The sequence below is a fragment of the Tasmannia lanceolata genome, unplaced genomic scaffold (assembly GCF_043159265.1).
Source record: "Tasmannia lanceolata isolate RefF3 unplaced genomic scaffold, GAP_Taslan_0.1 ptg000012l, whole genome shotgun sequence".
In the NCBI taxonomy this organism is placed as follows: domain Eukaryota; kingdom Viridiplantae; phylum Streptophyta; class Magnoliopsida; order Canellales; family Winteraceae; genus Tasmannia; species Tasmannia lanceolata.
Window position 1 is genome coordinate 42,913,032 of NW_027518689.1, and position 21,896 is coordinate 42,934,927.

Here is a 21,896-nt window from a genome sequence, read left to right on the forward strand (position 1 = left end):
ATTTTTTTTTTAGCTTCATACTAACTGCAATTGGCAAGATCAACAATAAATGCAAGCCCGTGGAGGAAAAAAATTTATTTAGTGGGGCCCACCTTATTGGATGATCTGAACCGTTCATTTGTTGGGCCCGATATAAATAAATAATTTTCTCTGTAGAATGATCCTAACCCTAATTTTTGAAAAATAGACATCATTTAGAATGATTAAAAAATACACTAATAAATAATGGTTTAACAGAAAATTATATGTTTGTTTGCACATAATGTGGTTGTACCCTGCAGATAATCTCCATAGGATGAGCCTAACCCTCTCATATCTATAGAGGATAAATTATATGATGGACGGTTGTGCATCCACGTGCGGCCTCAAAAATAATAGTGGGCCCACATTTTTTCGGTGATCCAAACTATTCATTTATTGGGCCCTGATGTAGATAGGGTATCCTCAGAAATCTTCTACATAGGATGTTCCTACTTCCTAACGCTTCGATTTGTGGAGATTTAAAATGGACGGCAAGGTATAAAAAAACCTTCACAGATCGGATGGTTAGGAACATCCTATAGAGAAGATTTCCTGGCCACACCCTACTATATGAGGGCCCAACAAATGAATGGTTTAGATCACCCAAAAAATGTGGGCCGCACTGGTTTTAGGGCCACATGTGCATACACGGCCCTCCACCATATAAATTCCCTATAGAGAAGATCTATGGGCTACAACCTATTTACGTTGTGGGCCAACAAATGAATGGTTTGGCTCATCCTGGAAAGTGGGCCCAACTGTACTTTCTAAAAAAATACAGCATCGAGTCGAAAAGAACAAAAAAGCGAGGTTTTTGAAGAAATATAGTGAGTGTCGTGGTGAAAAAGGCATGAGACATAATCATGTGGAAGATAAAAAGAAACATTATCCAACATACTCTCTCTAACACCTGAGATTAAAGTAAATGGGTCGCTTGCTAAAGTCGCAATGACAAGAACATGCGTACCACTTGCTTTCATATCCAGTAACCTAATTCTGGCAATGCCATTTACACCCCCATTTGTTTTTCGTTTTTTTATAGATGAAGCCTCTTCTCTTTGGCTTTTCCCCTTTATTTTGAACTCTCTCTTTTGCCCACTCACATTGCATTCACATGATTACATCCATGGTTTTAAATTTCGGTTTCGGCATCCATTTCGGCCTTGGCCGAGTTTCATAATATTTCTATATTTAAAAAAAAAATCAATTTCTCAAAATTTCGGCCGAAATGTCTAAAATTTGATAAAACACGGTATTTCAGATTTCGCCAAATTTAGGTTTCAGTCTCAACCGAAATCCGATTTCGACCGAGTTTAAAACCATGGTTACGTCTTAAAGAATAGTCATAAATACACTAGCAGGTGCTGCCCAAAGTAAGAAAAAAGGGGTGAATAAATCATTTCTATCAAAATATCATGTCAGGACATAATAGGAGCCCACCATTGACCATTTACTTGATGTAGCACCCTCACCCCTCACATAGAAAAATAATCCTCTCCCCGATACTTTTTTATTTTCTTTCCTACTCTATTACTTCCAAATAAAGGAAACCCACCCCATATTATGTCTTGACGAATAGAAAAATTCCCCTACTCCCTTTGAGATTTCTGAATTAAATGTACCTTTTTTTCTTCAAAACATCCTCCCAAATCTAGCAAACAGAAATAACTAACTGTAAGTCAAAGAATATAAAGATCTAAATGCATATCCATGTCTTAAATGCAGAGAAATAAGAATAGAAATGGTGGAATTTTCTATGTTACATAAACCACCAAACTTCTGGATGAATTATTCTCTTCAAACTCATGCAACCACTTCATTTCATTTGTACTCTTTTTGAGAGGGTTTTAAGACCACCACATGCATTGTGGTCAAGCTCAAAAAGCCCATGTTTAGAAGCCTAAAATTATAGCTTTCTTGGGGACCAACCTAGAAGGTGTGCTTCAACTACCCATGAAGGTGTGCTTCAGCTACCCATGATATCACTTTCTCCCTTACAATGTGACAATCTACATCTATATGCTTAGTCATGGAATACAAGATTCGAAGCAATATAGATTACTGCGTAATTATCACAAGACATCTGCTTAGGCTTTCCGCAAGAGAAACCAAGTTCAGATATAAGATGCTTCAACTTAGACTAGGTCACATGTGTTATGAGCCGCATTATGATATTTATGTTGCGTTTAATTTAAAATTTAAGTAAATTTATTATTATTGGGAATTACCTAATCTAAACTTAATCATTTTTATTTTTATTAGTTGTTACCTAATCTTTAGGAGATTTGGGTCGAAGTGTCTAATGCCTTGCACAAATAAGCTCTAATCTCATTTATCATCCCAACTGGCATGCCATCAACTTAATAACATGAAATAAGCTTACTTTAACTTAAAAGGATTATATTGAAAGTTCAATATAACCCTAACGTAAATGAACAAAGTCACACCACTCCCTCTCAGGTTGGAGTGTAGATGTCATCCACGGTCAACTTGAAACAAATACTTTCAAACTAACTACGTGCAAGAGTTTTTTTTTTTTTTGAAATGGCAAGATGAATTCATTAAAAAGGAAGGGGACGGAGGTGGGCCTCAACCAAAATTACAAGAAAATAAAACAACAATAACAAGAAAGACAAATCTCAGGGAGGAAGGAAGTCAAACCACTCAAACTCCAACCTCCTAACCCCACTTCTAGCCAAGGAGTCTGCCTCCCCATTAGCAGATCGCCGAACATGATTGAAAACAATAGATGAGCCCGCAATTAAATCATCTATTTCATCAAAAATAGAAGAAAATCTCCAAGGAGGCGACACCAACCCCCTCAACCATTTAATCACATTCAAAGAATCTCCCTCCACAATAGTGATATCCATGCTATCTCTCTCAAGCCTTTTTATGCTATGATAAACCGCCCTCACCTCGGCCTCCGAGGCATCGCAAACTCCAAGAGGGCCGGCAAAAGCCCATATAACTTCACCACAAGCATCCCGACACAACCCACCAACACCGGTCGGGCCCGGGTTCCCAATACTCGACCCATCAAAGTTAATTTTGAACATTTCAATAGGCGGAGCCTCCCATCTCTGAACAATCGGATGCCGGATCTTCCTACTAAAGCAAACAATCCTCCAACCCTCCCATAAGTCAAAGGCCGATACAAAACGGAAAGCTGGTAAACTTCTCGCCCATGAAATAGTGAGCGCAATAATTTTCATATATATCCAATACGGAGATTTTGCAACCCCTTCAAAGACACGGGAGTTTCTCTCTTTCCATATCACCCACCATGTTGCAAGAAGACACAAATTCCACAATACTTTGCCCTTCTTCTTCCATGGCACAAAGGTCCAAAGAAGAATCAACTCTGGAATAGAAAATGAAAAAAATCCAACATATGCCAAATCTCAGAAATATCAAACTCCATACCTGACGCGTAAAGGAGCAATGCATGAAGAGATGATCCACAGATTCATCATCTTTCAAGCAGAGGGGGCAATGGTCAACAAGCATCATACCGCGCTTCCGGAGGAAGTTAATCGTTTGAATCCGATCACGACATACCGCCCATCCGAAGAAACCAACTCTAGGCGGGCAATGAAATTTCCATACCTCGGCTGAAATGGAGGATACACTGCAAGGCAACAAGCTGAAATAGAAAGATTTGACAGAGAAAAAACCAGACGATTCCGCAGTCCATACTCTTTTATCCATACCGCTTCTCTTAACGTAGCAACCATATAAAAGCTTAAGAAATTGGGCAACCGACTCTAGCTCCCGATCAAAGAAGTTCCTTCTAAACCTAGGGAACCAAACTAAACTACCCCATTCTCGAGCAAAGCATTCAGAAACAAAACTCTCTTTCTCAGCGGCTACACGATATAAATTTGGGAATAAACTCATAAGAGGCTCATCAGCACACCACACATCCCTCCAAAATTTTATTCGATCCCCCGAATACACTCTGAATCTAACCCTCAAAAGAAAAGCAAATGACATTTTCAAAATGTCACGCCAAACAGTCAAACCTTGTTTCTTGAAATGGTTTTTAGATTCCCACTTTCCCGGCTTGCAGCCATATTTACTCCCAATTACCCTAGCCCACAACTAAGAATTTTCCTCCCCGAACCTCCATAACCATTTTCCTAACAAGGCATGATTAAATTCTTTCACTCTCCTAATACCCAAACCACCATTCTTAACAGGTAAGCACACACTCTTCCAACTAACCAAAGAAATACCCTTTTTCCTTTCATTGCCTCCCCATAAAAATCTACGTTGGATTTGTTCAATACGCGATACAACACTGACCGGGCATTTAAACAAAGACAAAAAATATATGGGAATATTGGCCAACACCGCCTTAACCAACACAAGCCTTCCCCCTCTAGAAACAAGATTTCTTTTTCATGATTCCAACCTCCTTTCAATTCTCTCTACAACAGGATCCCACAAAGATTTTTTTGGTCTCCCCACCCCCAATGGGAGTCCCAGGTATGAGGAAGGCAATTGATCAAGCTGACAACCCAGAGTCTTAGCCAATTCAAGCGCCTCATCCTGTGGGATGTTTAGGGCATATAATCTAGATTTATGAAAATTGGATCTCTGCCCCGTAATCAACTCATAACATCTAAGGGAAGATTTTAAATTCATCGCTTGGATCATGTTTGGTTCACAAAACAGGAGCGTATCATCAGCAAATTGAAGATGAGACACTTCTACCTGCTGGCTTCCAATCTTAAAACCATTGAATAAGCCCAACCCACTCCCTTTATTCATCAATCTGCTAAGAGTCTCCGCCACGATGACAAAAAGAAAAGGGGATAAGGGGTTACCCTGCCTAAGTCCTCGAGATGACTTAAAAAATCCTTTAGGGGACCCATTAATCAGAATGGAAAACCAAGCCGAAGAGACACAACCCCTCATCCATTCTCTCCATTTACTTCCAAACCCCATTCTTCCAAGCAAGTAATCTAAGCAATCCCATTCCACCCTATCATAAGCCTTCTCCATATCCAATTTGCACATAAAACCTCCCATGCCATTTCTAAGATAAAAGTCAATGGCCTCATTCGCAACTAATGAGCAGTCAAGAATCTGCCTATTAGCCACAAAAGCACTTTGGCAATCTGAGATAATGGATGGAAGCACCATCTTTAACCGATCCGCTAGAACATTTGCCAAAACTTTGTATAAACATCCCACTAAGCTTATTGGACGGTACTCCGAAATTTTAGAGGCACCAGGAACCTTAGGGATAAGGGCAATGAAAGTAGCCCCAGTGCCTTTATCCAATGCCAACCCATGATAGAACTCCTCAAAAAATTTCAGGATATCCCCTTTTACATACGACCAACATGATTGGAAGAAAGCTAAACAAAAACCATCAGGACCAGGGGCCTTATCCTTACTAATAGAGAAAACTCCTTTTTCAACCTCCTCTTCTTCAAAGGGTCTCTCTAATGCAACCCTCTGAGCCATACTCAGCCCACTAAACTCCAGATTTTCTGGAAGTGGTCTCATGATACCCTCAGACGAGTACAGGGACGTATAAAAATCCAAGATCACTCTAGTAACCTCATCCTTCCCTGACACTCTGATTCCATTGTCAACCAAAGACTCGATCCTATTTCTCCGTCTTCTGGCACTGGCCATAGCATGAAAATAAGCTGTATTTTTGTCCCCCTCCTTTAATCATCTCACTCTCGACTTCTACCTCCACGTTATCTCCTCATGAAGCAGCAGTCCTTTATGCTCTTCTTTAACCCTACCCAATTCCTCCCTCGAAATTACGGACCCTAATCCAGATTCTTCCAACACATTTAAATCACCAATTCTATTTTCTAACCAAACTTTTCTACTCGAATCAGCTTGACCTCTTTCAGCTACCCATTCCTTTAACTTTTTCTTTACATACCTAAGCTTCTGCCCAATAACCACATCCGCTGGACCCTCACACTTATGCGCTACCCACAAAACACCCAATCTTTCCTCCATGAGGGGAATTTGAAGCCACGAAATCTCAAACCTAAAAGGAGGAGGTCCCCAAGACTCCATTCTAGGATCCAAGAGAAGAGGACAATGATCAGATACTGAGTGAACGAGAGTCTTTTGGAGAACCTCAGGAGCCAAATTCAGCCAACCGGGACAAATAAGAAATCGATCAATCCTACTAAGACTTTCACCTCTGCTCCAAGTAAACCTAGCTCCAGATAATGGAAGGTCAATAATATTATGCTTTGAAATGAAAGTTGCAAAAGCAGCCATGTTTTGATTTGCTCTCCGACATCCTAACCTTTCACAAACAGACCTAATTTTATTAAAATCACCCCCTATACACCAAGGATAGGACCACCTATCCCTAACTCCGTTTAGCTCTTCCCAAAACAACCTCTTATCCGCCCAAAGAGAAGGACCATACACCCCAGAAAACAAGCACACATCCGCATCTTCCGCCCTACGAAGGACAATAGAAATTGAAAACCTACCCTTCCATTCCTCGGATCTAACCCAATTAGATTCGTCCCAAGCTATGAAAATGCCCCCCGAAGCACCAATAGCTTCAACAAAAGAGAAACCCCAATGCGAACCAACACCAAGACTTTTTACCATACTCCTATCAATAACCTTCAATTTGGTTTCTTGTATACAGATAAGATCCGGTTTTGACTTTTTAACTAACCCTTTAACTTGAGCCCTCTTTGCCAGAGATCCCAATCCATTAACATTCCAAGATAGTATCTTCATAAGGAAACTAATTTAACTGATTTCCTCCCCTTCCTCGCACTCTTTTTCCTTCCAGAAAGACAAATGCTTGACTCTTCCTCAACTGAAATCCCACCATAATTCACCTCGGATTTCAATTTAGCCAACTCCCTGAATTTTCTCTTTGATGATTCATCAGAATAACTCACCGAATTACCAGACACCATAGTATCCCTCATCTCTGAAGCTCTAATCATGTCTCTAAACTCGGGCATAGGACCAGGGTAAATCAAGCCAAGCTTGTGACTAACATTAACCGTATGATTCACCGACTCCTCTACAGCTTCCAACCCAGAACTCCCCCCCTCCAAACTCATGGTCCCCTGCTCCAAGATAGGATCCACGGAATCAGAGAAACCAGAATCAATATCATCCAAAGACATTCGCCTTATATCATATGCTACATCATGGACTGGCGATGTATGGACATAAGAGTATGTACCAGGACCATTGGTCCTTTTACAGCCAAGAGAACTAATAGCAGCTTTATTGCACATGGATGTATCCTGCATTTCAACACCAGAATAAAAACAATCATTACCCATAACATAATTAGAAGAGTTCATACCTTCGATGGGCCGGACGCAGGGGCTGCCAACCCCCAACTCCAGATGCGGTAAATGGCGAAAATCCATTAATGGATATTCCCCCACTGCAAAAGATGATAAATTGTGTTTCAAACCCCCCGTGGACATTACTCCCCAACGAGCAGAAATAGAAGCCATATATCGATTCAACCCTCCAAAAGAATCAATTGAATCCATACAGAAACCAAAATTTCCCAAGCATATTTTGGCCAAATTAGCAAAAGCGTAATCCTCTTTAGGATATCCATCAACCACCTCCAAACAGAAAGAATCACACACTCTATAGGAAATCCCAATCGAATTAGAACGATAAAGGATGCGAAAGAACGTCTGATTATCATTCAAACTACTGCGGCCACACGGACCAATAACCACAACTCCTTCCTTAGGGGCCATCCTAATGTCGTCATCTATCATCACTTCTTCGGCTTCATCATTCCACTTCTCTGCATTATCAAAGTCGAAATGGGCAGCCACTTCCGACAACCTCAATCTGTAGAGATGATTCTCCGTGCTGCAACCTCTAGACAGAGAGCCAACAAATCGGCTCTCCTCCAAAGGTGAGATCAAGGAGAAAGAAGGACTTACCATATCTCCACCATCCCCTTCCTTTAGGATACAACTATAATCCGATTCTGGAGATAAGAGATTATCATTTGAGGAAAAGGAAGGGGATTTTGTTAAGGTCCACACGTTTAAACACCCACCAAAAACCTCACATATGGATCGAGGCCCAAGACCAGCTACACTATCAATGTGAGCTAGGGCCCTATATCCATTGCCTGTCATAGTAGACTTGGGAGTCAAGGCTCCATAATAGCTGTTTTCCCCGCTACTATAGGTTCTTGGGGAAAGCGCTGCCAAAATATCGTTGTAGCAATTAATAGATGCAGAGGGGTTCACAACTTCTGAAGCTGTATCATTTACACCACACAAGCTGCGCCACCTATACTCCACAGGCGAAACCTCATTCTGAAATTCAAATATTTCACCAACTGGATTAGAGCTATCATGCGCCACATGCAACTCGCTTAAACAGGGCACTCTATCATGCGCCACCTCCCTCGCCTCTACCATACCCGGAATAGGAAAAACCTCTCCCTCCTCCGCCCCTGCTTGGAATAAATTACCAGGCCAAACCTGTACAGGAGGCCGATGAACATCGTGGGAAGAAATAGCCTCCTCCAAATCTCCTCCCTCACAGCCACCCATATGCTCCTCCACCATCAAAAGACCAGGTTCCTCTTGCAAAAGATCCTCAGCAGGAGGCAGGCTCCTAGATCCAAGCTCGCTACCAGATTCATTTGATGCTTCAGAGTCACGATCCGAACTGAGTTCTCCTTCTTCCACAACCTTTTGAACATGCACCCATCTAACAGTCCCATCCATTGAAACCTGGATGGATAACTCCTTACCCACTACCCCTTCAGAAGATATCTGAAACCTAGCTTTGGAGTACCCGCTACCAGCTAGGCATGATGAATCAAGCTTTACAACTCTCCCAATTTTTTCCCCAATTCTCCTAAAGTTTTCTTCGCTCCACGCTTCAGGCGGAATTCCTTCAACACTCCACCAATTACAATTCCCCTCTTTTGGAAATTTCTTATTCCACAGAAGAAGTTCTAAGAATGGAGAATCCATATCACCTTTCCATGAAGCCATAAGGTGTGATCGGTCAAAACCTAGTGCAGGTGTAATCAGCACCTCAAGCTCGCCAATTCTATATACCACCAACTCACAAGTATAGCTATTTTTACGAATAAGCCAACTCTCAAGAGCCTTCAGATTACCAGACCAACCCGGTTTAATCTTCCCCCAGATACCAAGATCCGCGTTGCTTATAGATTGCAGAGGAACCACCTCCAAATTGAACACCGCTCCATCAGAGACAGCTGGGTTAATCTTCCCAGATAACACACCACCGGATTTTCCACCACACTATTAGGAGCAACAATACCATCTCTTGCCTGGTAAGGGAAATTGAAGTCTAGGTTAGACCAAGGTTTGTGACAACCCCAGCAAACCACTCTTTTCTTGAAGTTCTTAAACCCACACCGACAACATCTCCAGTCACCCAAACCCCTCTCTATACGCCTCCGCTTCACCCTATCAATTCTCCTAGCCCTCTTTCCTCTTGAGATATGCCACCCAGAATCATTCTCCAAATTCTTAGCATCAGGAACTTCTTCAGAGAACCCAACATGCTTGCCACAATAACCACCTAAAGGAATCAGATTAGCTCCAGAGGCAAAACCCAAATCATCACCAAGAACTGAGTTTCATCCAAGATTCTTCTACCCGAGACCCCACCACCACCAAGCGGAACCAGATTAGCACCCGTAACCACCCGTGGAGGCGCCATTTTACTTCTTCTTTATCTAATGAAACCCTAGCTTGCGTGTCAAGCCTACTCCAAGCTCTGCCAAGCACGAGCAAACCCTAGCATCACTTCCATACAGATGTGAATACCTCACCTGCAGACAATAATCTTACCGTCTCTCTCTAAAACCTCTCAAATGGCTCTCTCCACTTCAAACCCTAGTTGCAGAAACCTTTATGAAATCTCCAAACCCTCGTTCTCTTTCTTCAATGGAGCCCTTCAAATACCTTTCAGATTGAAGAAATTTCCCTCGAATTCCTCTGCTGCGAGAAATCTGCCTTCGATTTCATGCACTCTCGCGCAAGATTCGGCCGTTCAAATGGAGGTGAACCGAAACGAATCTATCATATCCTCGATGAGTTCTCTGGGTAGAAGAGACATAAAGCAGAGGACTAGAAATCCGGCGAAGATCCAGTCACCGCCGAGATGCTCCGATTAATCGTCGAAATACGTGCAAGAGTTTTTGTAAATATATCTGCCAACTGATACTTAAATCACGCACATGGAGCAGATATTAATTTGCTAGTTTTTTTTTTTTTTTAAATAATAATTTACTTCAATGTGGTAAGTCCTTTCATGGAACACTGGATTGTTAACAATGCTAGTAGCTATAACTGCCTAATTGTAACAAAACTTCTTGATCATCTTGCAAACTTCAAATTGGAACTCTTCCATAAGTATGTCTACAACCAAATTAACCCACACGTTATGAGTATCATTGCTCGATACTCTGCCTCTGCACTAGATGTTCAGCTATGTTATGCTTCTCGTTGCTTTATGTAAATAGATTCCCTCCTATTTAGCTGTAATTTTTCTTAAAAATGATTGCACTTCTTAAACTTCCTAATAAATAATAGTTGACCTAGCATAAAGTGACTTCCAAAACTTAAGGGAAATTGTGATATTAAGATATGCAATATTAGGGAAAGGTTGATATTAAGATATGCAATGGTCCGAAAGATGAGTGTTCAATAATGTCACAATATCTACCGAAATGGAACTCTGTTTTTAAGATTGTAAGCATTGGTTGCAATTTTCATTTGTTCTTGTTTTGGGATTTTCCTCCCTTTGTTTTGGCTCTTAAGGCCCTCCTGATGTTTTTTTTATTCATATATGAACTGGTAGGGGTCTTGCCTAACCCCAGCTTACCCATCAAAATAAATAAATAAAGTCACCATTGTTCTTTAATATTTTACCATTCCAAAAAAATTGTTCTTTAATATTTTCATATAAATACTCACAATTGTTCTTTAATATTTTGCTCTCTCTCTCTCTCTCTCTCTCTCGTCCGAGAATATTATTTTAAAAAGCTAACTGAGTTGCTTGCTAATCTCGCAATGGCGTGACAGCAAAGCTCTTGCAATCAATGGCACTAGTGGCACTAGTTTTCATAACCAATAACTGAATCTCCCTTGTTTTTGGTTAATGATAAATGGAGCCTTTCTGGCATTTGCTCTTCATATTAAACTCTTTTAATTGGGCTTGGGAATGACACCATGAAATGGGCCCTATCAAGGTTATACCAATAACCTTAACCATCCAAATAACATGGAACACATGCTATCATCTTACAAAATGCTTTTTTTCTATGGAAAATGATATTTCCACCACCTTTTCCAGTCTTTATTTCCTGAAAAGTCTAACAAAAGTAGGTAGTCAAAAACCCAAAATACAATCATTTTTTAGAAATAGACAAGCTAAATGGGGTAGAAATATTAATTCCCTTTTCTTTTCCCTTTTTTTAATCTTTTATAAGCAGAATGGGATTGTATCTTTGATCCTGAGCTTATAAATTGAACATGTTCTGATCAAGCTACAGACTGCTTAATTCAATGGAAAGTCCCAGCAAATTGGATTACGTTCTCGCCGTCCAAGTAAGGGCTCAACTTTGGTCTGGCTCAACCTGAACCCAACGAGTTGAAGACGATTTCAGCTCAGATTGGGTTGGCTTTCGCTTGGGTCCAATTAGGTCAACGTTGGGAAAAGCCGAGCCGATTTAATTTTGGGTTGGTTAGGGCTGAAGCCTCGGGTCGAGTACCCGACCTTGTTTATTTATTTATTTTTTTGCACCGAGCCAACACTACTCAATTTAGAAAATTGGGTTAGGGTTGGGAGATTTAGAGGCGAGTTGGGTTAGGGTTGACCCTCTTCGACCCGAGGCACAGGTTTAGATAGGTTAGGGTTTATGTAAACCCTCTCTATAGAATAACCTAACTCTCCTGTTTTTTTTCATTATTAAACATCATATCAGAATATATAATAGGACCCCACCATTGCCATGCACTTAAAGTAGCATTACCAACCGCCCAACAAGCAATCATATATGGAATCTTGCAAAATATTATTAACATATATCAATATCAGTTTTATAACAGCTTAGGGAAACCCCCCCCTACAAAGAAAAATGGCCCTCTCCCCTATACTTTTTTTTGTTCTTTATCTATTATTCCCATGTAAAGCAAACCACCCACATTATTTCTTGGCAAACAGCAAAAAATCCTGCCAAATCTATAAAAGAGAAACATGAATCTGTAGGTCACATCAGAGAAAGATCTAACTACCTCTCCATTTCTTAAAATGTAGACATTATAATAGTGGCTGAACTTTTCCTCTAGTCTGTCTCAACAGTTCTTTACTAAATTCCATAAACAACCAAGCTTCTAAATCAATTACTCTCTTCAAATGAGTACAAGTATAAAAACTCAAACAATCACTTCATTTCATTTATACTCTTTTGAGAGAGTTCTGAGGAGCACATGCATTGGGGTCAAGCTCAAAGCCCATGTTCAGAATCCTAAAATGACAGCTTTCTAGCCACAGGGACCACCCTACACATAAGGTATGCTTCAACCATCCATACCCCATTTGTTAGACATTCAATGCATCATAGTAGGTAGTAGATCAAATGTACTTGGACTGTCTGAAAAGAAAATACTATGAAGATAGTGCTACCAAAGTGGGGAAGTGGTGAATAATAAGAATAGTAAACAAACTAAGAACAACAACAACGATAAAAAATCATCACCAAGATCACATGGCACCACATTCTGCTTTCAACTGACAGAAATAAAAAGGAAACTGAAGAAAACAGATCCAAGAGCAAGAAACTAAATATTTCCTCGGTTGGTCATATTTACTATATAGTGTAGTTACTCATTGTGTGATTAAGATTGAGATGCGGTCTGGAATTTGATAGACTTTCAGTAAAGATAGTAGGAAAGGTATGGTCAATTAGGAAGATGTAGCGGACTGTCCTTTGCCCATTTAGATTTTTGCCATTTATTTCAGTGTGATCTGTTGCTTTGTTAATTTGAAGTGAACAAGGGTACATGCAAATTGCTCTTCAGAAAAAATAATGACCCAAGAGCCATCATGGAGCTAACATGTAGGACACTTGTTTTGGTAGTATTAGGCTCCTTACAGATAAAACAACTGCTGTAAACTACAAGTATTCAAGTTAACAGATAATTATCTCTCAAACAATGCCATCTTAAGACTGACAAATTGACTCCCTCAAAGTGGCTAACCCATAAAGGATAATACTAATGAAGAGACTATACTATTCCATATGCTATTGTCACTATGCCCATTGTAGCAAGGAATATAAGAAAGCTTTGACACACTGATGATCATGTCCATACTTTGCAACACAGCACAATGTTCACATAAGCAGCCGCAGCCGACGGAAAGGCTCCCATGACACATGATAGTTATCCTTCAAAGCAGCCATGTTTAGGCTGACTTTAATCAACAAGTACCATCAGGAATTAAGAGATGTATCCAATGCTCCAGCGTATGTGATTAAAACATTCAAGCCATTAAAACCTCAAGGATTATTCGAGAATGCATAAGGAGGAGGAAGGGGTTGAAAAGATGGGGCCAAAAGGTGGCCGCACTTGTGATGCCATCATGAGGACTTGTTAATGCCAGCAGAGCGTCCAAGACATGGCTAATACTTCTAGAAACTCCCAAAGCAGAATTTTTTACTTTAAGCATTAAGATAAATTTTCCTGAATTTTGAAACTCATCTTGATGGGTTTTCATATGGGCCAGAAATTAGCGTGTATATGAATTGTTACTGAACTAGTAACTAACTGGTTTCACTTGGAATAAAAAGTTTCTAGCAAGGTTTGGGATGGGTAATATTCCAACGTGATGAGCTCCTTTTTTTCTATTCTTTTTTCCTGAATAATGCAAGCATTTTATTCGAAAGCAAAAACAAAAAATATAAAAGTAATGTTAGCGTTGGAAATCATTAAGATTACCCCCTTTACAATTGGAAAATGACCACTAGCAAATACCACGGGTACTTCAGCTCCAAAATCACTTCTCCGTGAAAATGGTGAAAAGAATCTGCTGCCCCAGAAAGAATAACAAAGATCCCCTCTGTGGAATCCACTGCCCTTTCATCCACTTGACACATTCAATGAATCAACCTTCACAAAAAGAAACTTGAAAATGTGATATTAGTAGCCTTATCCCTTACCTTACAAGCCAATACCTCCACCGAATTAGAGTCCTTCACTCCGACCAGTACTGAGGAAACCAACCTAACCTTTTTTTTTTTGAATGGTAGCAATTTCATTCAAATAAAAAGACTGAGATGGTCCAGGAAGAGTACAACAAGAAACTTAAAAAGATTACAACGAAGCCTTAGAAAAGAAAAAACAGTAACAGTATATCAAGGATGAAGAAAGCCAAACAGTTCAATCCCTTGCCTCCCAACTCCTTCCCGAGCCACTCTATCTGCTTCACTATTTGCAGACCTTTTGACATGGTTGATCACAATTGAGGATCCAACTATCCTGTCCTGAATCTCGTCAAAATAGCACGCAAAACGCCATGGCGATACCACCTTCCCTCTCAGTCATTGAATCACGTTCATAGAATCTCCTATAATTGTTCTATTCAGAAAGCCTTGGTCTAGGCAGTTTATTCACTTGTGGGTGGCTCTTGCCACCACCTCATTTGAGTCTGATGTCCCTATAGACCCCGAGAAGGCCCAAATAATATTCCCATATGAGCCTCTCAAAACACCTCCAATACCTACAGGGCCGGGATTGCCCATAATAGAACCATCAAAGTTCATTTTGAGCATTCCTTCCAATGGGGGCTCCCAAACTTGTACCACCAATGGTCTCCTTTCTATGCTAAAACATATTCCCTTCCACCTTCCCACAAATCATATGCTGATACAAATTGGAAAAGAGGCAGGATTCTAGCCCATGCAATTACCGAAGCAATGATTTTTATAAATAGAAAGTGGGAAGACTTTGCCACCCCATAAAAAATCCTTGAACTTCGTACTTTCTAAATGATCCACAAGGTAGCCACAAGACATAAGTCCCATAGCACTTTTCCTTTTTTCTTCCATGGTACACCTGCCCAAGATTCCAAAAGTTCAGAATGATTGGATGGAAAAACCCAAGTGATGCCAAACCTTGCTAGGATCGACTTCAAACTTCTCTAGGTACCATACAATGAATGAAAATATGATCGATGGTTTCCCCTGCTTCGATGCACAGTGAGCAATGGTCGACTAGCCACATTCCCCTTTCTCGCAGGAACTCAATCGCCTGAACACGGCCTCTAACAGCTGCCCAACTGAAGATACATACTCTTGGAGGCACCTAGATTGGGATTTCAACCAGTCTAATCTCCATTAAATGATCTGTAACAATGCCCCTAATTCCAGCAGTAGAGGATAAGAAGTTTGGGAGAAATTCGTGAGAGTTGAAGAGAGGAATATAATTCATCCGAATCAAGGAGTTAACTATGGATGATGGGGCCATTCATTAGTAATAAAAGAATCTTTTATTTAGTTTTAGAGTGTCATTTGAGTTCTTTTAAGTTATAGGGGTGTGTGTTGGCGTGGGGTGGCGTTTGGGGGATGTGTGTGTGTGTGTGTGTGTGTGTGTGCGTGGTGTGTGTGTGTGTGTGTGGGGGGGGGGGGGGGTTGTACTTTAGTTTTTTTCCTTTCATAAAATCACTTTTATGTCACTTAGTGAATATGTCATAAAAGCGGGGACTATCAATATTGCAAAAAATATTAAGTGCCCTTTTTCTTATTAGAGTCATACAGAGTTTATTTAGAGTTTTTATTTTATATTTTTAGTCAATTAAAGAGTCCAAGCCTCAAGTGATTAAGAGTTTCTGTCTCAATTAAATACTACAGTCCATATTAAAGTTGTCAAGAATCCTAGAAGGTCATTGGCCCCTATTTCACATGCTATTGTGAATAAGATTACAGATTTGCATCCCTTACTTGTTCTTGGAGTGTGATCCTTCAGCCATAGGAATAATTCCAAGGAACCCTAGAGTGATTCTAGGTTCTCTTCTTTAATTTATCTTCTTTATTCCAGTTCTTAAATTCTTGCACATATTTCTATTTTATTGATCAGAAATCTACTGTGATAAGTGATGAAAAAATAGCCGATCACCATCCTTACCCCCACTTTGTTCCCTACCTATTTTCCATAATTTTGCACAACCGGCAGGCCACCTATATCCCTTTTCTTGAACCTGTTCTTGCACTGTCCACAGATCTAAAAACAATTCTAAATCTTCTTTTTTTCTTTAGTCCTAAACACCTACCCACAGCCCCTGACTTCCCTACCAACAACTAAGCTGTTCACCAATTCCAAAATCCAGTAAACTAGTCCCCTTTTTTTATCTGTCATAGATCCAGAACATTCCCAAACCATTTATCTAGAGTTCTACATCTCTTACCAATTATCCAAAACCCGTTTTGCAACTGATCGACCACTCTAACCCCTCTACCTCCCCTATCAGCCATCATAAACCTACGCACACCAAGCAGCCATTAGTCCCATCAGTCTCAAAAGTCCCAACAGTCCGAACTCTCGCAAAGTCTAAATCTCCCTTCACTCCATTGATCATCATCAATCTACTTATATTTGGCCAACCACCACAACCCAGTCCAATCATAATAGTTTCAAATCTGCCATCACAGCCCCAAAATCTGTCATAACAGTCCCTCCTCTCAACCCCTTCAAGCAATTTGGTTATTACCAAAATAATGAGTAAAAACTAAATTACATCAATTACAAATAATTACAAAACTAATTAGAGGTAGTATAGTATACAGATAATATTGAAAACTATGTGCTTTATGACCCCTCAAAATTAGTTAATTTCGTATGTACTCATTATTACCCCAAATAATTAGTACAGACCAAATTACATCAATTATCAATAATTAGAAAATTCAGAATAAAAGAAAAAAAATAGAGTAATGCCCTTATGTCCACCAACACTCCATTCAAGCTAGAGGATAAATGTCAATCATGCCTGGCTTGGCAATAATATCATTTGAATGAATGTGGCTGAAAAGTTTCGTGAACATATACAAAAACCGATCAAAAGAAATGTATCTCGGACATCACGTTTTCCCTTGCAAAGTGACAATCTAAATCTATATGCTTGGTTTGTTTCATCATGAAATACAAGATTAGATGCAATCTAGATGGCTACATAATTATCGCAAGATATCTGCATAGGCTTGCCGACAAAGAAACCAAGTTCAGATATAAGATGCTTCCCTGGTTTTAAATTTCCACCAAAACTGACACAAAAGGACCGAAATGTTAATACACTCTTATCTCTTTCATCATTGCTTGTAACAAGATGCCATCAACGTACAAGAATAAAAGTTCCCCTTGTCCCTCTTACTCAACTATTAATGGTTATAAAGTAATGGTTGTATGAAGAAAGGAGCGAGGGAGAAAAAACGAAGAAGATAGTTTTTGTGCAAGTCCAATCCCATGACTTGATGCTTTTATTTTTTTTGAAAATGGTAGACAAACTTTAATAGAAAAGGAAAGACCGAGATGGTCAGTACAAGATACGAAGAAGAAGAAAAAAGAAAATTACAAAGAACAGGAAAATAGAGAAACAACAGGGGAATGCTCAAGGAGGGAGGCAATCAAACAATGCCAAGACCTCCTTAGACACTCCATCTCTCGCTAGCTTATCCGCTATTGAGTTGACCGATCGGCGGACACGCTAAAAAGAGGGGGCTAACGAACTTGACCAATCGAACATCTCATCAGAAAATCTATCAAACTAAATGTAAAATGTTGTATGTTCTAAGAGATCAGTTGATTCACGTTGATGGATATCATATCATGTTCTTTATTAATATTTCATGTTTCAATTTGAAATAATTGTTATCACATGTTCACTATTGAATTAATTTGTATGCTTTAAATTCAAGAGTTATTTAATTGTATTTGTTTAGGTACCGAATGACTCTACTTAGTTCATTGAACTACCCCTGTAAATCCACTCTACAAGTTTCACAATATTGGATGGCGTCGAGAATAAATGGGGAGCGTAAGAAGAGTGTGCCGAGTTATTGGAGTGTCTAGTCTATTTTCATTTATATTTACTGACATCAGTTTACTCTTGCTAAACTCTCTAAGTTGATTTAGATCAATATTACTTGGGTTCTTTGTTCTCAACTCAACTCAACTCAATTCAAACTAAAAGGGTTCTTTGTTATTAAAAAAATTATTCCACACTTTTCATAGGAGTTGCATTTAGTTTGTCTTTTGTAGCGATTCGGGTTTCTCCGAAAATTCGGGTAGTTAAGAGCACTACAATTAGATTCATTCTTGCTCTGGCTAACTTGAATTCCTGGACCCTCAATTAGATGGACGTGAAGAATGTGTTACTTCATGGGTCACTAAAAGAGGGGGTATATATGGAGCAACCATTGGGGTTTTAAGTTACAGATAGAGATAATTTTGTTTGTAGACTTAAGAAGGCTCAAGCAGGCTCCTTGTACATGGTTTGATAAGCTCTACCAAACACTTTGGAATGATGGCTACAAGGGAAGCAAATCGGATAACTCCCTTTTTAATCAAACACATTCAAATAGGAGATGGTGTTGATTTTGGTGTATGGGGATGGTATTATCATCACAATAAATGACGGTTCCGAGATACAGGAAAGACCTAAGGAAATCATTGATATGAAGGACAATAAATGACAATTCCTAAAAAAGCTTAAAGGGATCATTGATATGAAGGACCTAAGGAAATTTTGATATTTTCAAGGTCTGAAGAGAGGGGAAAAAAAGGAAAGAAGTTGTTACAAAAGAAGTATACCACAGATCTACTGAAAAAATTTGCATGATGACTTGGGCATCACCCCACCATGTGGTCGGGTGTGGTGTTTGTGTTTGTGAGTGAGATGGGCGGGCGTGCCAGCCTCCTGGGAGGCAAGATCGGAAACTCGATTCGAGGAGTCGATGACCGAAACATTTCCCTCCTCTGGGATTAGATTTCAGACGATAGAGAAGAAGAGAGGAATGAAACTTCTTCCTTGGGATCCTCTGCCTTTACATAGATGAAAAGGACATTTTACAGTACAGGCGCGACACCAAATGTGGGGATGTCGATACACACAGAATGTGAACGACATGTCGATACGTGCAAAACATGAACGACTCACAACTGCCTCTTCCATGCTCCATTACTTGCATGCCCTCCTTTCTTCCAGGCGGTTATCACCCGCACCTTTCCTTAAGTAACACCTGGTGTGTCACTCCTTTGACCTAGTACAACTGTGTCATTGTTAAGTAACTCAATCCCGCTTGACCTATCGAACTTAAAAACATGTATAAACAAGAGGGAACTTTTGATAACTATTAGCATGTTCCCCTTACTTCCATCGAATGCCAGCCTGGCCATATTACTCCTTTGACTCGGCCCAAAAGAGGCATCATCTGGTGATTTGGTCCCTCATGACCGAATGTGCCCGAAAATGGGTGTAAACATTTCTTGGAATAAAATTTGTTGAAATCCCAGACAAATTTATCAAAAACAACAACCTCTCCATCAAACCAGAAAAAAAAAAAAAAAATCGCTTTTTCTAATTCAAATCCAAATAAAACACCAGACAAAAATCAAAATACACAAATTTCTAGGGTTTCGAGAAACAAGATCGTAAGTGCTTACCCAACTTCATCGTGAAATCCAGACTATCGATTCGGAGCAGGACACAAAGAGATCACAAGATCTGGATCGAGAAATCCATACGAGAAAGAAGAACTCGAACCCTAACATCATTGAAGAAACTGAAGATCGGATCGTAAGAAAGTTCCGCAATCGAGAGACGGGAATCGCAGAAGGTAGATGGAACAGAAGGACGAGGAAGGTGAATAGACGCCATTTTCGAGCAGCTGAGCTTCTCCAACCCTAACCCTAACCTCCTTCCATGGCGGTCGGAAACCTCTTTTTATTAATGAGTTCTCTGCTTCTGTCCGTACAGAGATGGCGATCCTTCTTCTCGTCTGCTCTGTTCCGCATTTCTTCGAATCGCTCGTCGGAGAACTCTTTTTATTTTAGAATAGACGGAATAGAATAATGTATGTATGTAATAAGGGAACGGAAACATCTACTTACTAAACGGCCATACATGGGTCCCACACACCACACATTTACAGTGATCAGGTCCGTTGATTTTTTTTTTTTTTTTTTTAGCTTCATACTAACTGCAATTGGCAAGATCAACAATAAATGCAAGCCCGTGGAGGAAAAAAATTTATCTAGTGGGGCCCACCTTATTGGATGATCTGAACCGTTCATTTGTTGGGCCCGATATAAATAAATAATTTTCTCTTGTAGAATGATCCTAACCCTAATTTTTGAAAAATAGACATCATTTAGAATGATTAAAAAATACACTAATAAATAATGGTTTAACAGAAAATTATATGTTTGTTTTGCACATAATGTGGTTGTACCCTGCAGATAATCTCCATAGGATGAGCCTAACCCTCTCATATCTATAGAGGATAAATTATATGATGGACGGTTGTGCATCCACGTGCGGCCTCAAAAATAATAGTGGGCCCACATTTTTTCGGTGATCCAAACTATTCATTTATTGGGCCCTGATGTAGATAGGGTATCCTCATAAATCTTCTCCATAGGATGTTCCTACTTCCTAACGCTTCGATTTGTGGAGATTTAAAATGGACGGCAAGGTATAAAAAACCTTCACAGATCGGATGGTTAGGAACATCCTATAGAGAAGATTTCCTGGCCACACCCTACTATATGAGGGCCCAACAAATGAATGGTTTAGATCACCCAAAAAATGTGGGCCGCACTGGTTTTAGGGCCACATGTGCATACACGGCCCTCCACCATATAAATTCCCTATAGAGAAGATCTATGGGCTACAACCTATTTACGTTGTGGGCCAACAAATGAATGGTTTGGCTCATCCTGGAAAGTGGGCCCAACTGTACTTTCTAAAAAAATACAGCATCGAGTCGAAAAGAACAAAAAAGCGAGGTTTTTGAAGAAATATAGTGAGTGTCGTGGTGAAAAAGGCATGAGACATAATCATGTGGAAGATAAAAAGAAACATTATCCAACATACTCTCTCTAACACCTGAGATTAAAGTAAATGGGTCGCTTGCTAAAGTCGCAATGACAAGAACATGCGTACCACTTGCTTTCATATCCAGTAACCTAATTCTGGCAATGCCATTTACACCCCCATTTGTTTTGTTTTTTTTATAGATGAAGCCTCTTCTCTTTGGCATTTCCCCTTTATTTTGAACTCTCTCTTTTGCCCACTCACATTGCATTCCCATGATTACATCCATGGTTTTAAATTTCGGTTTCGGCATCCATTTCGGCCTTGGCCGAGTTTCAGAATATTTCTATATTTAAAAAAAAAATCAATTTCTCAAAATTTCGGCCGAAATGTCTAAAATTTGATAAAACCCGGTATTTCAGATTTCGCCAAATTTAGGTTTCGGTCTCAATTGAAATCCGATTTCGACCGAGTTTAAAACCATGGTTACGTCTTAAAGAATAGTCATAAATACACTAGCAGGTGCTGCCCATAGTAAGAAAAAGGGGCGAATAAATCATTTCTATCAAAACATCATGTCAGGACATAATAGGAGCCCACCATTGACCATTTACTTGATGTAGCACCCTCACCCCTCACAAAGAAGGTGTGCTTCAACTACCCATGATATCACTTTCTCCCTTACAATGTGACAATCTACATCTATATGCTTAGTCATGGAATACAAGATTCGAAGCAATATTGATTACTGCGTAATTATCACAAGACATCTGCTTAGGCTTTCCGCAAGA

General features: G+C 39.8%; 1 protein-coding gene across 1 annotated transcript; it reads right to left on the reverse strand.

Moving 5' to 3' along the window:
- Positions 1 to 5,730: 5,730 nt before the first annotated feature.
- On the reverse strand, positions 5,731 to 6,765 carry LOC143888833 (uncharacterized). Its single transcript, XM_077393229.1, has one exon. The coding sequence runs from the start codon at positions 6,763 to 6,765 to the stop codon at positions 5,731 to 5,733; it is 1,035 nt and encodes a 344-aa protein (XP_077249344.1).
- Between the last annotated feature and the right edge of the window lie 15,131 nt (positions 6,766 to 21,896).